Source organism: Pecten maximus, chromosome 13, assembly GCF_902652985.1.
Source record: "Pecten maximus chromosome 13, xPecMax1.1, whole genome shotgun sequence".
Classification (NCBI taxonomy): domain Eukaryota; kingdom Metazoa; phylum Mollusca; class Bivalvia; order Pectinida; family Pectinidae; genus Pecten; species Pecten maximus.
Window position 1 is genome coordinate 354,583 of NC_047027.1, and position 16,041 is coordinate 370,623.

Genomic DNA, 16,041 nt, shown 5'->3' on the forward strand with positions numbered 1-16,041 from the left:
TTAAATCCTATAATGGTTTGAATTGAGACCTCGCCTTATATAATAATGACTATGTTGTCACTTTTGTTGGTTTAAAACTTTATGTTACATCGACTTTTAACTGTAGTATTTACTTTACCAGATAATCCATCGTGACCTGGCGGCGAGGAATATTTTAGTCGGTCCAAACAGAATTGCTAAGATCTGTGACTTTGGACTGGCGCGGGATGTGGAGGGCTCTGATATGTACGAACGTACATCCAAGGTATTCCTTAACAATTGTTTCTTTTGTTGTTATTTGGTTTGTTTGGTTTGTTTTTGTTTAACGTCGTATTAACAGAAAGGGTCATTTAAGTACGTGCCAGGTTTGGAGGTAGAGGAAAGCCGGGTACCCAGAGAAAAACGACCAGCCTACGATCAGTACCTGGCAACTGCCCCACGTAGGTTTCGAACTCGCAACCCAGAGGTGGAGGGCCAGTGATAAAGTGTCGGGACACCTTAACCACTCGGCTACTGCTGTTATATCTTCAATATCAATTTTAGATAATGTGTGTAGCTTATGTGTGTAGTGTATGTGTGCATTGTATGTGTGTATTGTATGTGTGCAATGTATGTGTGTAGGGTATGTGTGTAGTATATGTGTGTAGTGTATGTGTGTAGTGTATGTGTGTAGTGTACGTGTGTAGTGTACGTGTGTAGTGTACGTGTGTAGTGTATGTGTGTAGTGTATGTGTGTAGGGTATATGTGTATGGTATGTGTGTAGGGTATGTGTGTAGTGTATGTGTGTAGTGTATGTGTGTAGTGTATTTGTGTAGTGTATGTGTGTAGGGTATGTGTGTAGTGTATGTGTGTAGGGTATGTGTGTAGTGTATGTGTGTAGTGTATGTGTGTAGGATATGTGTGTAGGGTATGTGTGTATTGTATGTGTGTAGTGTATGTGTAGTGTTGTGTATGTGTGTAGTGTACGTGTGTAGTGTATGTGTAGTGTTGTGTATGTGTGTAGTGTATGTGTGTAGTGTATGTGTGTAGGGTATGTGTGTAGTGTATGTGTGTAGGGTATGTGTGTAGGGTATGTGTGTATGGTATGTGTGTAGGGTATGTGTGTAGTGTATGTGTGTAGTGTATGTGTGTAGTGTATTTGTTGTGTAGTGTATGTGTGTATGGTATGTGTGTCGTGAGTAGGGTATGTGTTGTGTAGTGTATGTGGTGTAGTGTATGGTGTGTAGTTGGGTATGTGTGTAGTGTATGTGGTAGGGTTGTGGTTTGTGTCGGATTGTGTGTGTAGTGTGTATGGTGGTGTAGTGTATGTGTGTTAGGCGTATGTGTGTATGGTTGTGTGTGTGTGTTGTGTGTGTGTGTTGTGTGTATGTGTGTAGTGTATGTGTGTGTGTATGTGTGTGTGGTGTATGTGTGTAGTGTGTGTGTGTAGTATGTGTGTAGTGTGTCTGTGTGGTGTTGTGTGGTGTATGTGTGTAGTGTATGTGTGTGTAGTGTGTGTGTAGTGTGTGTGTGTAGTGTGTAGTGTATGTGTGTAGTGTTGGTGTGTGGTGTATGGGTGTGGTGTATGTGTGTGTTGTATGTGTGTGGTGTAGTGTATGTGTGTGTAGTGTGTAGTGTATGGGTTGTGTTTAGTGATTGTGTAGGGTATGTGTGTAGTGTATGTGTGTAGTGTATGTGTGTAGGATATGTGTGTAGGGTATGTGTGTATTGTATGTGTGTAGTGTATGTGTAGTGTTGTGTATGTGTGTAGTGTACGTGTGTAGTGTATGTGTAGTGTTGTGTATGTGTGTAGTGTATGTGTGTAGTGTATGTGTGTAGGGTATGTGTGTAGTGTATGTGTGTAGGGTATGTGTGTAGGGTATGTGTGTATGGTATGTGTGTAGGGTATGTGTGTAGTGTATGTGTGTAGTGTATGTGTGTATGGTATGTGTGTAGGGTATGTGTGTAGTGTATGTGTGTAGGGTATGTGTGTAGGGTATGTGTGTATGGTATGTGTGTAGTGTATGTGTGTAGGGTATGTGTGTAGTGTATGTGTGTAGTGTATGTGTGTAGGGTATGTGTGTAGTGTATGTGAGTAGGGTATGTGTGTAGGATATGTGTGTAGTGTATGTGTGTAGTGTATGTGTGTAGGGTATGTGTGTATGGTATGTGTGTAGGGTATGTGTGTTGTGTATGTGTGTAGGGTATGTGTGTAGTGTATGTGTGTAGTGTATTTGTGTAGGGTATGTGTGTAGGATATGTGTGTAGTGTATGTGTGTAGGGTATGTGTGTAGTGTATGTGTGTAGGATATGTGTGTAGGCTATGTGTGTAGTGTACGTGTGTAGTGTATGTGTGTAGTGTATGTGTGTAGTGTACGTGTGTAGTGTATGTGTGTAGTGTATGTGTGTAGTGTACGTGTGTAGTGTATGTGTGTAGTGTATGTGTGTAGGGTATATGTGTATGGTATGTGTGTAGGGTATGTGTGTAGAGTATGTTTGTAGGGTATGTGTGTAGTGTATGTGTGTAGGGTATGTGTGTAGGGTATGTGTGTAGTGTATGTGTGTAGGGTATGTGTGTAGGGTATTATGTGTAGGGTATGTGTGTAGTGTATGTGTAGGATATGTGTGTAGTGTATGTGTGTAGTGTATGTGTGTAGGGTATTTGTGTAGTGTATGTGTGTAGGATATGTGTGTAGGGTATGTGTGTAGTGTATGTGTGTAGGGTATGTGTGTAGTGTATGTGTGTAGTGTATTTGTGTAGGGTATGTGCTTTGAAAGGCTGCGGTTTGTTATGTTTGTCTCCATGTGATATCTGATTTTATAGTGCCATGACACTGAACTATACTACCGAATACACCCAACAGGACACCCCTACCGGTCACATTATACCGTAACCCTGTTAGTATGTTATACAGATGTATATTACTACAGCAAATTCTGATCAACATCTAACATTATTGTATTAAGTCATACAGATTTTCCTATAATGGTTGATATAAAGCATGCGCAGTAAGATGATCACTGTGTCGATAACGTTTAACATTGTTACACCCCAAACATGTACTGTTATATTTACACGTTCTCGTATGTTTACAGGGCCCGTCTCCTATCCGTTGGATGGCACCAGAGTCACTTTCGGACCAATGTTTCACTCGGAAGAGCGACGTCTGGTCGTTCGGAGTTCTCCTGTGGGAGATCGTTACATTAGGTAGCTAACATTGTACTTGTGTGTAAAGTAAGATTATAGCGATATCAGGTAGCTAACATTGTACTTGTGTGTAAAGTGCGCTAATAGCGATATCAGGTAGCTAACATTGTACTTGTGTGTAAATTAAGCTAATAGCGATATCAGGTAGCTAACATTGTACTCGTGTGTAAATTAAGCTAATAGCGATATCAGGTAGCTAACATTGTACTTGTGTGTAAAGTAAGCTAATAGCGATATCAGGTAGCTAACATTGTACTTGTGTGTAAAGTAAGTTAATAGCGATATCAGGTAGCTAACATTGTACTTGTGTGTAAAGTAAGCTAATAGCGATATCAGGTAGCTAACATTGTACTTGTGTGTAAAGTAAGCTAATAGCGATATCAGGTAGCTAACATTGTACTTGTGTGTAAATTAAGCTAATAGCGATATCAGGTAGCTAACATTGTACTTGTGTGTAAAGTAAGCTAATAGCGATATCAGGTAGCTAACATTGTACTTGTGTGTAAATTAAGCTAATAGCGATATCAGGTAGCTAACATTGTACTTGTGTGTAAAGTAAGCTAATAGCGATATCAGGTAGCTAACATTGTACTTGTGTGTAAATTAAGCTAATAGCGATATTAGGTAGCTAACATTGTACTTGTGTGTAAAGTAAGCTAATAGCGATATCAGGTAGCTAACATTGTACTTGTGTGTAAAGTAAGTTAATAGCGATATTAGGTAGCTAACATTGTACTTGTGTGTAAAGTAAGCTAATAGCGATATCAGGTAGCTAACATTGTACTTGTGTGTAAAGTAAGTTAATAGCGATATCAGGTAGCTAACATTGTACTTGTGTGTAAATTAAGCTAATAGCGATATCAGGTAGCTAACATTGTACTTGTGTGTAAAGTAAGCTAATAGCGATATCAGGTAGCTAACATTGTACTTGTGTGTAAAGTAAGTTAATAACGATATCAGGTAGCTAACATTGTACTTGTGTGTAAATTAAGCTAATAGCGATATCAGGTAGCTAACATTGTACTTGTGTGTAAAGTAAGCTAATAGCGATATCAGGTAGCTAACATTGTACTTGTGTGTAAAGTGCGCTAATAGCGATATCAGGTAGCTAACATTGTACTTGTGTGTAAAGTAAGTTAATAGCGATATCAGGTAGCTAACATTGTACTTGTGTGTAAAGTAAGTGAATAGCGATATCAGGTAGCTAACATTGTACTTGTGTGTAAAGTAAGCTAATAGCGATATTAGGTAGCTAACATTGTACTTGTGTGTAAAGTAAGCTAACAGCGATATCAGGTAGCTAACATTGTACTTGTGTTTAAAGTAAGCTAATAGCGATATTAGGTAGCTAACATTGTAGTTGTCTGTAAAGTAAGCTAATAGCGATATCAGGTAGCTAACATTGTACTTGTGTGTAAAGTAAGCTAATAGCGATAATAGGTAGCTAACATTGTAGTTGTCTGTAAAGTAAGATTATAGCGATATCAGGTAGCTAACATTGTAGTTGTGTGGTTAAGTAGGCCAATAGCGATATCAGGTAGCTAACATTGTAGTTGTGTGGTTAAGTAGGCCAATAGCATATTCTATAAGTTTGTAATCCTTGCCCTGGGTAAGTTCCGGTAGTGGTACGGAAGTGTCCACCAATCATACTATCTAATAGAATTTTACTAAAAGTATATGTTATTGTCAGAAATATGTAACAAAAAATGTTGTGTTCAAACAATAAAAACTTTTGTACACAGGTGCCACGCCCTACCCTGGTATGACAGCAAGGGAGGTAATCAAGTCAGTACTAATCGGGAAATGGTTACAGTGTCCACTCCACTGTCAACAGGAACAGTGAGTACAACTGGATAATATGTATAAAGTATATATATAGTGATTAAGGCTAGCTCTATTTGTACCATTACTACAGTACAACCTCTCACCTGTAAAGTTGAGAGATACACATACCTGTAAGGTTGAGAGATACACATACCTTAACTTCAGTACAACCTCTCACCTGTAAGGTTGAGAGATACACATACCTGTAAGGCTGAGAGATACACATACCTTAACTACAGTACAACCTCTCACCTGTAACGTTGAGAGATACACATACCTTAACTACAGTACAACCTCTCACCTGTAAAGTTGAGATACACATGCATTAACTACAGTACAACCTCTCACCTGTAAGGTTGAGAGATACACATACCTTAACTACAGTAAACCTCTCACCTGTAAGGTTGAGAGATACACATACCTTACCTACAGTAAACCTCTCACCTGTAACGTTGAGAGATACACATACCTTAACTACAGTACAACATCTCACCTGTAAAGTTGAGAGATACACATACCTGTAACGTTGAGAGATACACATACCTTAACTACAGTACAACCTCTCACCTGTAAGGTTGAGAGATACACACACCTTAACTACAGTAAACCTCTCACCTGTAACGTTGAGAGATACACATACCTTAACTACAGTAAACCTCTCACCTGTAAGGTTGAGAGATACACATACCTTACTTACAGTAAATCTCTCACCTGTAACGTTGAGAGATACACATACCTTAACTACAGTACAACATCTCACCTGTTATAAATACACTTGTAGACACAAGTTTTTATTTCATCCAAATGCAAAACAAGCATATAGGGAACAGTACAAACATTTTCATAATTATCATGACATAGACAAGCATAAGATGGCGGAGGACAATATTACCATCAATACTACTGTAATGAGATGTACAAGACATGTTGTATCTACATTGTGTTATCAATATACACTGTAAACTCACCAGTTTCAACTAATTGAATTAATACGACAAAACCGTGACGTCATACATAGTAACGACACGTCATAACGGATGACGTCATACTATATAAAAAGCTACAGAAGCAACAGTGACACTGATGAAAAATGATGAATCAATAATAGCAACAAACTAAGATCAATTTAATTACTTGCAAGCAGGGCTTTTCTTTTCGCTGTAGCACGAAACAAATACTTACCCAACATATTCAAAATTTTAACACTTTTACTCGAGAATAATTCAATATACTTATACACACTTGGTCGACAATAAAAATGCTTTTTGATGTATGTCGCCCTTAATTCGGAATATGCCGGACAGAGAAGTACAAAATGCACTTCATCCTCTACGTCATTTTTATCACAGACAGTACAAATCCTCTGATTTCTAGGGATGTTATTATAACGCCCAGACTCGATATTGAGACTGTGACACTGCATACGAAATTGGCTTAATAACTTCTTAAATATATGATTGATAGGTTTAATTAGATAGAACTGAGTACAGAAGGAATCCACAATATGTTTATACAAATAACATTTGGGGGATACATCAAAAGCATTATACAATTCTTGAACAAAAACATCATGAATACGTTGGTTGTATATTTGCAAAAAATTATTTTCATTTAAAACACATTGATTTTTCCAAACATATCCAAATCCTAAACTACAAAGTTCATACTTAATATGATAGACCCAATTAGTTTTACAATTAGGTTTTCTGCAATTCAATTCGACTAGAGCATCATAGCATGATTTCAAAATACAATTTTTTGATTTCAATATTTTTAACCAATATTTCATAACAGATGTTTTACGTTGCACATACAATGAATATCTACCGGTTTCAAAAAATACCATAGAGGTATTGACTGTTTTTCTAACGTTAAGTAAATCCTTAAGAAAAAGGAGGTGAATTTTTTCTACTTGTGGCGAAACATCTTGTCCCCAAACTTCACACCCATAATTCAAAATACATGTAACATATGTATCAAATAAGGAGAGTTTTGTTTCCGTGTTAAGGTTAAAGTGTTTCATTTTTCTTTTTAATTGAAAATATGCTTTCCTGCCTTGAGAAGCTAAAGTATCTTGCGCTACAGAAAATCTGCCGTTAAAATTAAAAACCAAACCCAGGTAACAAAACTTATCCACAATTTCCTGTAACGTTGAGAGATACACACACCTTAACTACAGTACAACCTCTCACCTTTAACGTTGAGAGATACACACACCTTACCTACAGTAAACCTCTCACCTGTAAGGTTGAGAGATACACATACCTTAACTACAGTACAACCTCTCACCTGTAAAGTTGAGAGATACACATACCTGTAAGGTTGAGAGATACACATACCTTAACTACAGTACAACCTCTCACCTGTTAGGTTGAGAGATACACATACCTTAACTACAGTACAACCTCTCACCTGTAACGTTGAGAGATACACATACCTTAACTACAGTACTTCTCACCTGTAACGTTGAGAAATACACATACCTTACCTACAGTAAACCTCTCACCTGTAAGGTTGAGAGATACACATACCTTACCTACAGTAAACCTCTCACATATAACGTTGAAAGATACACACACCTTAACTACAGTACAACCTCTCACCTGTAACATTGAGAGATACACATACCTTAACTACAGTAAACCTCTTACCTGTAAGGTTGAGAGATACACATACCTTAACTACAGTAAACATCTCACCTGTAACGTTGAGAGATACACATACCTTAACTACAGTACAACCTCTCACCTGTAACATTGAGAGATACACATACCTGTAAGGCTGAGAGATACACATACCTTACCTACAGTAAACCTCTCACCTGTAACATTGAGAGATACACATACCTGTAAGGTTGAGAGATACACACACCTTACCTACAGTACAACCTCTCACCTGTAACATTGAGAGATACACATACCTTAACTACAGTACAACATCTCACCTGTAAGGTTGAGAGATACACACACCTTAACTACAGTAAACCTCTCACCTGTAACGTTGAGAGATACACTTACCTTAACTACAGTAAACCTCTCACCTGTAAGGTTGAGAGATACACATACTTTAACTACAGTAAACCTCTCACCTGTAAGGTTGAGAGATACACATACCTTAACTACAGTACAACCTCTCACCTGTAACGTTGAGAGATACACACACCTTAACTACAGTACAACCTCTCACCTGTAACGTTGAGAGATACACATACCTTAACTACAGTACAACCTCTCACCTGTAAGGTTGAGAGATACACATACCTTAACTACAGTACTTCTCACCTGTAACGTTGAGAAATACACATACCTTACCTACAGTAAACCTCTCACCTGTAAGGTTGAGAGATACACATACCTTACCTACAGTAAACCTCTCACATCTAACGTTGAAAGATACACACACCTTAACTACAGTACAACCTCTCACCTGTAACATTGAGAGATACACATACCTTAACTACAGTAAACCTCTTACCTGTAAGGTTGAGAGATACACATACCTTAACTACAGTAAACATCTCACCTGTAACGTTGAGAGATACACATACCTGAACTACAGTACAACCTCTCACCTGTAACATTGAGAGATACACATACCTGTAAGGCTGAGAGATACACATACCTTACCTACAGTAAACCTCTCACCTGTAACATTGAGAAATACACATACCTGTAAGGTTGAGAGATACACACACCTTACCTACAGTACAACCTCTCACCTGTAACATTGAGAGATACACATACCTTAACTACAGTACAACATCTCACCTGTAAGGTTGAGAGATACACATACTTTAACTACAGTAAACCTCTCACCTGTAAGGTTGAGAGATACACATACCTTAACTACAGTACAACCTCTCACCTGTAACGTTGAGAGATACACACACCTTAACTACAGTACAACCTCTCACCTGTAACGTTGAGAGATACACATACCTTAACTACAGTACAACCTCTCACCTGTAAGGTTGAGAGATACACATACCTTAACTACAGTACAACCTCTCACCTGTAACGTTGAGAGATACACATGCCTTAACTACAGTAAACCTCTCACCTGTAACGTTGAGAGATACACATACCTTAACTACAGTACAACCTCTCACCTGTAACGTTGAGAGATACACATACCTTAACTACAGTAAACCTCTCACCTGTAAGGTTGAGAGATACACATACCTTACCTACAGTACAACCTCTCACCTGTAACGTTGAGAGATACACATACCTTAACTACAGTACTTCTCACCTGTAACGTTGAGAGATACACATACCTTACCTACAGTAAACCTCTCACCTGTAAGGTTGAGAGATACACATACCTGTAACGTTGAGAGATACACACACCTTACCTACAGTAAACCTCTCACATTTAACGTTGAGAGATACACACACCTTAACTACAGTACTTCTCACCTGTAACGTTGAGAGATACACATACCTTACCTACAGTAAACCTCTCACCTGTAACATTGAGAGATACACATACCTGTAAGGTTGAGAGATACACACACCTTACCTACAGTACAACCTCTCACCTGTAACATTGAGAGATACACATACCTTAACTACAGTACAACATCTCACCTGTAACATTGAGAGATACACATACCTTAACTACAGTACAACATCTCACCTGTAAGGTTGAGAGATACACACACCTTAACTACAGTAAACCTCTCACCTGTAACGTTGAGAGATACACATAACTTAACTACAGTAAACATCTCACCTGTAAGGTTGAGAGATACACATACCTTAACTACAGTACAACATCTCACCTGTGAGGTTGAGAGATACACATACCTTAACTACAGTACAACATCTCACCTGTAAGGTTGAGAGATACACACGCCTTAACTACAGTAAACCTCTCACCTGTAACGTTGAGAGATACACACACCTTAACTACAGTACAACCTCTCACCTGTAACGTTGAGAGATACACATACCTTAACTACAGTACAACCTCTCACCTGTAAGGTTGAGAGATACACATGCCTTAACTACAGTAAACCTCTCACCTGTAAGGTTGAGAGATACACATACTTTAACTACAGTAAACCTCTCACCTGTAAGGTTGAGAGATACACATACCTTAACTACAGTACAACCTCTCACCTGTAACGTTGAGAGATACACATACCTTAACTACAGTACAACCTCTCACCTGTAAGGTTGAGAGATACACATACCTTACCTACAGTAAACCTCTCACCTGTAAGGTTGAGAGATACACATACCTTACCTACAGTAAACCTCTCACCTGTAAGGTTGAGAGATACACATACCTGTAAGGTTGAGAGATACACACACCTTACCTACAGTAAACCTCTCACCTGTAACGTTGAGAGATACACATTTGATTGTCTTCTGCAGTGTCATCTACTAGTTATATTGAGACAGACCTATTCTATTCATTGATGTTTGAGTGTGATCATCAAACACACTTTAATTAAATAAACTAGTCTGACATGTAGCCACACCATCACGATGTATTGAGATAGCCTGTAAAGTTAGATCTTGTGAAGAGTCACTGTGTAAGGTTTAACGGACATTGTGGTGATTTTCCAGGTACAGCCTTATGACTCGATGTTGGGATATGGAGCCCAAGGAGAGACCAAGTTTCAGTGAGATCGCCAAAGAGTTGGAAGTTTTTATCGAGAGTGAAACAGACTATTTATCGTTTGATAATCTAGAGGAATCTGAGTACGGCGTCTTAGATCCGGACAAGGTCGACGAACGAGTGTAACCACTTCCGTCTTCATGGAACTCCGGACAGTTTAATAACTTCCGTTCACGTGAGATTTAGGACAGTGTAATAACTTCCGTTCACGTGAGATTTAGGACAGTGTAATAACTTCCGTTCACGTGAGATTTAGGACAGTGTAATAACTTTCGTTCACGTGAGATTCCGGACAGCGTAACCACTTCCGTCTACGGGAGATTTAGGACAGCGTTACCACTTCCGTCTACGGGAGATTTAGGACAGCGTTACCACTTCCGTCTACGGGAGATTTAGGACAGCGTTACCACTTCCGTCTACGGGAGATTTAGGACAGCGTTACCACTTCCGTCTACGGGAGATTTAGGACAGCGTTACCACTTCCGTCTACGGGAGATTTAGAACAGCGTAACCACTTCCGTCTACGGGAGATTTAGAACAGCGTTACCACTTCCGTCTACGGGAGATTTAGAACAGCGTTACCACTTCCGTCTACGGGAGATTTAGAACAGTACTAAAGACTCACCGGAAACAATGTTGTTGAACATTTGTAAATTTGTGTTCTGTTATTTATACTTGATGTAGAGTGAGATGTTTGATCTGTCTGACTACTAGACAGTGTTATATCTATTGTTATACACAGACAAGGAAACAACATAGGCGGAAACACAATCAGGAGACATGGTACTGTAGGAGTGGGCTCTCTAACTGTGATATTTTATATACCACACCATTTATAGACTATTGGTGTGTAACTATCGAGAGATTTGTGATTCTCAATCTGTTATGTGTGTCATCAACCATTATAGATTAGTGACGTGTGGTAGGTAGTGATCGACTCACAGCCTTATAACGAGACATTTACCTCTTCTATGAAGGGGGCGTGACCCCTCCCGATAGGGGGCATAACTCCTCCTGAGAAGGGGTGTCACTCTGAGAAAGTGTATATAACTCCTCTAGAGAGGGGACATAACTCCTCTAGAGAGAGGGGACATAACTCCTCTAGAGAGGGGACATAACTCCTCTAGAGAGGGGACATAACTCCTCTAGAGAGGGGACATAACTCCTCCTGAGAAGGGGTGTCACTCTGAGAAAGTGTATATAACTCCTCTAGAGAGGGGACATAACTCCTGCTGGGATAAAACTACCTAAACAGCGCGTTAGAAAACAAATACAATTCAGTCATCAAACAAACAATATATATATATCAGTGTGCTCAGTGGCTACAGTGAGATCTAATAATTCCGGTAAAATGTGGCGTATATTTTGAAATCATGAGTGATATCTGGACATGTAGTACGCTATATTTATGACATTAAAGTGCTGGTGTGTACAGGGTTATCGGTGTGAGTGTGAGGTTGTGTGAATGTTTGTAGTAATTATACCTGTAGTAATTGTAGTATACTGCCGCGTGAAGGGATAGTAGCGGTATCAGTTATCTGCTGTGGAGTACCAACACTTGTATGAATTTACCATAATAAATCCAGCATATAATGTACTTTGTGTAAAGTCTTTAACGTCGAGAATGAAATTTCTGGGATAAACGCATTAATACCGTGAATAAAAAGTTAATTTTACTTTCGATCATACATGTTTGTTTTCACTTTTAAATTCAATATATCACGAATTCTAAAGATAAAAGTGAAGAAGTATGCGTCACTGACAGTGTGTGTGATTCTAATTAAAGTAAAGCGATAAGATCGTATTTACATTTACATACATAAATGACCAGTCACACATGAAGACCGAATGTCCTAAGTGACCAGACACACGTGTAGACCGAATGTCCGAAGTGACCAGACACACGTGTAGACCGAATGTCCGAAGTGACCAGACACACGTGTAGACCGAATGTCCTAAGTGACCAGACACACGTGTAGACCGAATGTCCTAAGTGACCAGACACACGTGTAGACCAAATGTCCGAAGTGACCAGACACACGTGTAGACCGAATGTCCGAAGTGACCAGACACACGTGTAGACCGAATGTCCGAAGTGACCAGACACACGTGTAGACCGAATGTCCGAAGTGACCAGACACACGTGTAGCAGAGAATGAATGTCCAAACACTTTTCACCCTTTTCCCACACGAGTCACCTTTATTACATCACCTCTCCTTAATTGTTTCCCTCCCCTCTCATTCTACAATTAGAAACCTTAATTGGCTCCCCAATTCTCTCACTCTACAATTAGAGAAATCTATTACCTCCCCTCCTCTCTCACTCTTCAATCAGAGACATTTATTACCTCCCCTCCTCTCTCACTCTACAATTAGAGACATTTATTACCTCCCCTCCTCTCTCATTCTACAATCAGAGACCTCTATTACCTCCCCTCCTCTCTCACTCAACAATTAGAGACCTCTATTACCTCCCCTAATCTCTCACTCTACAATAAGGGACCTTTATAACCTGTCCTCCTCTCCCCTCGAGTTGATACAACAAAGACTATCTCCCCTCGAGTTGATACAACAAAGACTATCTCCCCTCGAGTTGATACAACAAAGACTATCTCCCCTCGGGTAAATACAACAAAGACTATCTCCCCTCGGGTAAATACAACAAAGACTATCTCCCCTCGGGTTAATACAACAAAGACTATCTCCCCTCGGGTAAATACAACAAAGACTATCTCCCCTCGAGTTGGTACAACAAAGACTATCTCCCCTCGGGTAAATACAACAAAGACTATCTCCCCTCGGGTAAATACAACAAAGACTATCTCCCCTCGGGTAAATACAACAAAGACTATCTCCCCTCGGGTAAATACAACAAAGACTATCTCCCCTCGGGTAAATACAACAAAGACTATCTCCCCTCGGGTTAATACAACAAAGACTATCTCCCCTCGAGTTGATACAACAAAGACTATCTCCCCTCGCGTAAATACAACAAAGACTATCTCCCCTCGAGTAAATACAACAAAGACTATCTCCCCTCGGGTTAATACAACAAAGACTATCTCCCCTCGGGTAAATACAACAAAGACTATCTCCCCTCGGGTAAATACAGCAAAGACTATCTCCCCTCGAGTTAATACAACAAAGACTATCTCCCCTCGAGTTGATACAACAAAGACTATCTCCCCTCGGGTAAATACAACAAAGACTATCTCCCCTCGGGTAAATACAACAAAGAATATCTCCCACCTTGTTTCTACACGTATTGGTACAGCAAGTGGAAATCCCGTCAGCCATTTCATTGGTTGTCACGACCTACCTATGTTGCGGGACTGGACTGGGTCGATCATCGGTGACCAGGTAGCTCAATTGATAGAGCATCCGGCTAGTGTTCGGAGGTCCCGGGTACGAACCCCGGTCTGGCCGCTACATTTTCTCCTCTCCTGCTACAAAATTGGCGCCCAACTAAAATACCCACGATGGTGGTATAAGGGTCTCGTGTGTCTTTGAGGGCAAAGACTTGGAAAAAAGGAGGGAGATGTGTAGCGGCACTGGACTGGGTCGATCATCGGTGACCAGGTAGCTCAATTGGTAGAGCATCCGGCTAGTGTTCGGAGGTCCCGGGTTCGAACCCCGGTCTGGCCGCTACATTTTCTCCTATCCTGGTACACCTATATCAATGATTGACATGTTTAGATCAGTGATGAGTCAGAAAGGCAGCTCGTTAGTTGGTGTTAATGCTGCACTGTGATATTTTTAAACTAAAAGAAAAGACCGGCAAAAATAAATTGAATTTTATTGTTATTAAGAACACACAACTATTGATTGAACATATCGTTTTCCGGAAGTGACTGACCTAAATGTAAAAGAACCGTGGCATCAGTACTGACTGTTATATCGGTACTGACTGTTATATCAGTACTGACTGTTATATCGGTACTGACTGTTATATCGGTACTGACTGTTATATCGGTACTGACTGTTATATCGGTACTGACTGTTATATCGGTACTGACTGTTATATCGGTACTGACTGTTATATGACTGTTATATCAGTACTGACTGTTATATCGGTACTGACTGTTATATCAGTATGTACTGTTATATCGGTACTGACTGTTATATCGGTACTGACTGTTATATCAGTACTGACTGTTATATCGGTACTGACTGTTATATCGGTACTGACTGTTATATCGGTACTGACTGTTATATCGGTACTGACTGTTATATCGGTACTGACTGTTATATCGGTACTGACTGTTATATCGGTACTGACTGTTATATCGGTACTGACTGTTATATCAGTACTGACTGTTATATCAGTACTGACTGTTATATCGGTACTGACTGTTATATCGGTACTGACTGTTATATCGGTACTGACTGTTATATCAGTACTGACTGTTATATCGGTACTGACTGTTATATCGGTACTGACTGTTATATCAGTACTGACTGTTATATCGGTACTGACTGTTATATCGGTACTGACTGTTATATCAGTACTGACTGTTATATCGGTACTGACTGTTATATCGGTACTGACTGTTATATCGGTACTGACTGTTATATCGGTACTGACTGTTATATCGGTACTGACTGTTATATCAGTACTGACTGTTATATCGGTACTGACTGTTATATCAGGTACTGACTGTTATATCGGTACTGACTGTTATATCGGTACTGACTGTTATATCGGTACTGACTGTATATCGGACTGTTATATCGGTACTGACTGTTATATCGGTACTGACTGTTATATCGGTACTGACTGTTATATCGGTACTGACTGTTATATCAGTACTGACTGTTATATCGGTACTGACTGTTATATCAGTACTGACTGTTATATCGGTACTGACTGTTATATCGGTACTGACTGTTATATCAGTACTGACTGTTATATCAGTACTGACTGTTATATCAGGTACTGACTGTTATATCAGTACTGACTGTTATATCGGTACTGACTGTTATATCAGGTACTGACTGTTATATCAGTACTGACTGTTATATCGGTACTGACTGTTATATCGGTACTGACTGTTATATCAGTACTGACTGTTATATCGGTACTGACTGTTATATCAGTACTGACTGTTATATCAGTACTGACTGTTATATCAGTACTGACTGTTATATCAGGTACTGACTGTTATATCAGTACTGACTGTTATATCAGTACTGACTGTTATATCAGTACTGACTGTTATATCGGTACTGACTGTTATATCAGTACTGACTGTTATATCAGTACTGACTGTTATATCAGTACTGACTGTTATATCAGTACTGACTGTTATATCGGTACTGACTGTTATATCAGTACTGACTGTTATATCGGTACTGACTGTTATATCGGTACTGACTGTTATATCGGTACTGACTGTTATATCGGTACTGACTGTTATATCAG

At 39.4% G+C, this 16,041-nt stretch overlaps 1 protein-coding gene across 2 annotated transcripts in view; it reads left to right on the forward strand.

Moving 5' to 3' along the window:
• The window catches only part of LOC117340339 (vascular endothelial growth factor receptor 1-like), a 56,386-nt gene extending 44,086 nt beyond the window's left edge, over positions 1 to 12,300 (forward strand). The window contains exons 17-21 of one of the 2 annotated variants that reach the window (XR_004535440.1): positions 122 to 244; positions 3,056 to 3,167; positions 4,910 to 5,006; positions 10,568 to 10,799; positions 10,835 to 12,300. Coding sequence is in view for 1 of the 2 variants with exons in the window: in XM_033902101.1 (XP_033757992.1) it covers positions 122 to 244; positions 3,056 to 3,167; positions 4,910 to 5,006; positions 10,568 to 10,745 (510 nt within the window). In the remaining variant the exon portion in view is untranslated. Of the gene's footprint in view, positions 1 to 121; positions 245 to 3,055; positions 3,168 to 4,909; positions 5,007 to 10,567 lie in introns of both variants that reach the window. The other variant, XM_033902101.1, reaches the window with a different exon arrangement.
• The last annotated feature ends 3,741 nt before the right edge of the window (positions 12,301 to 16,041 follow it).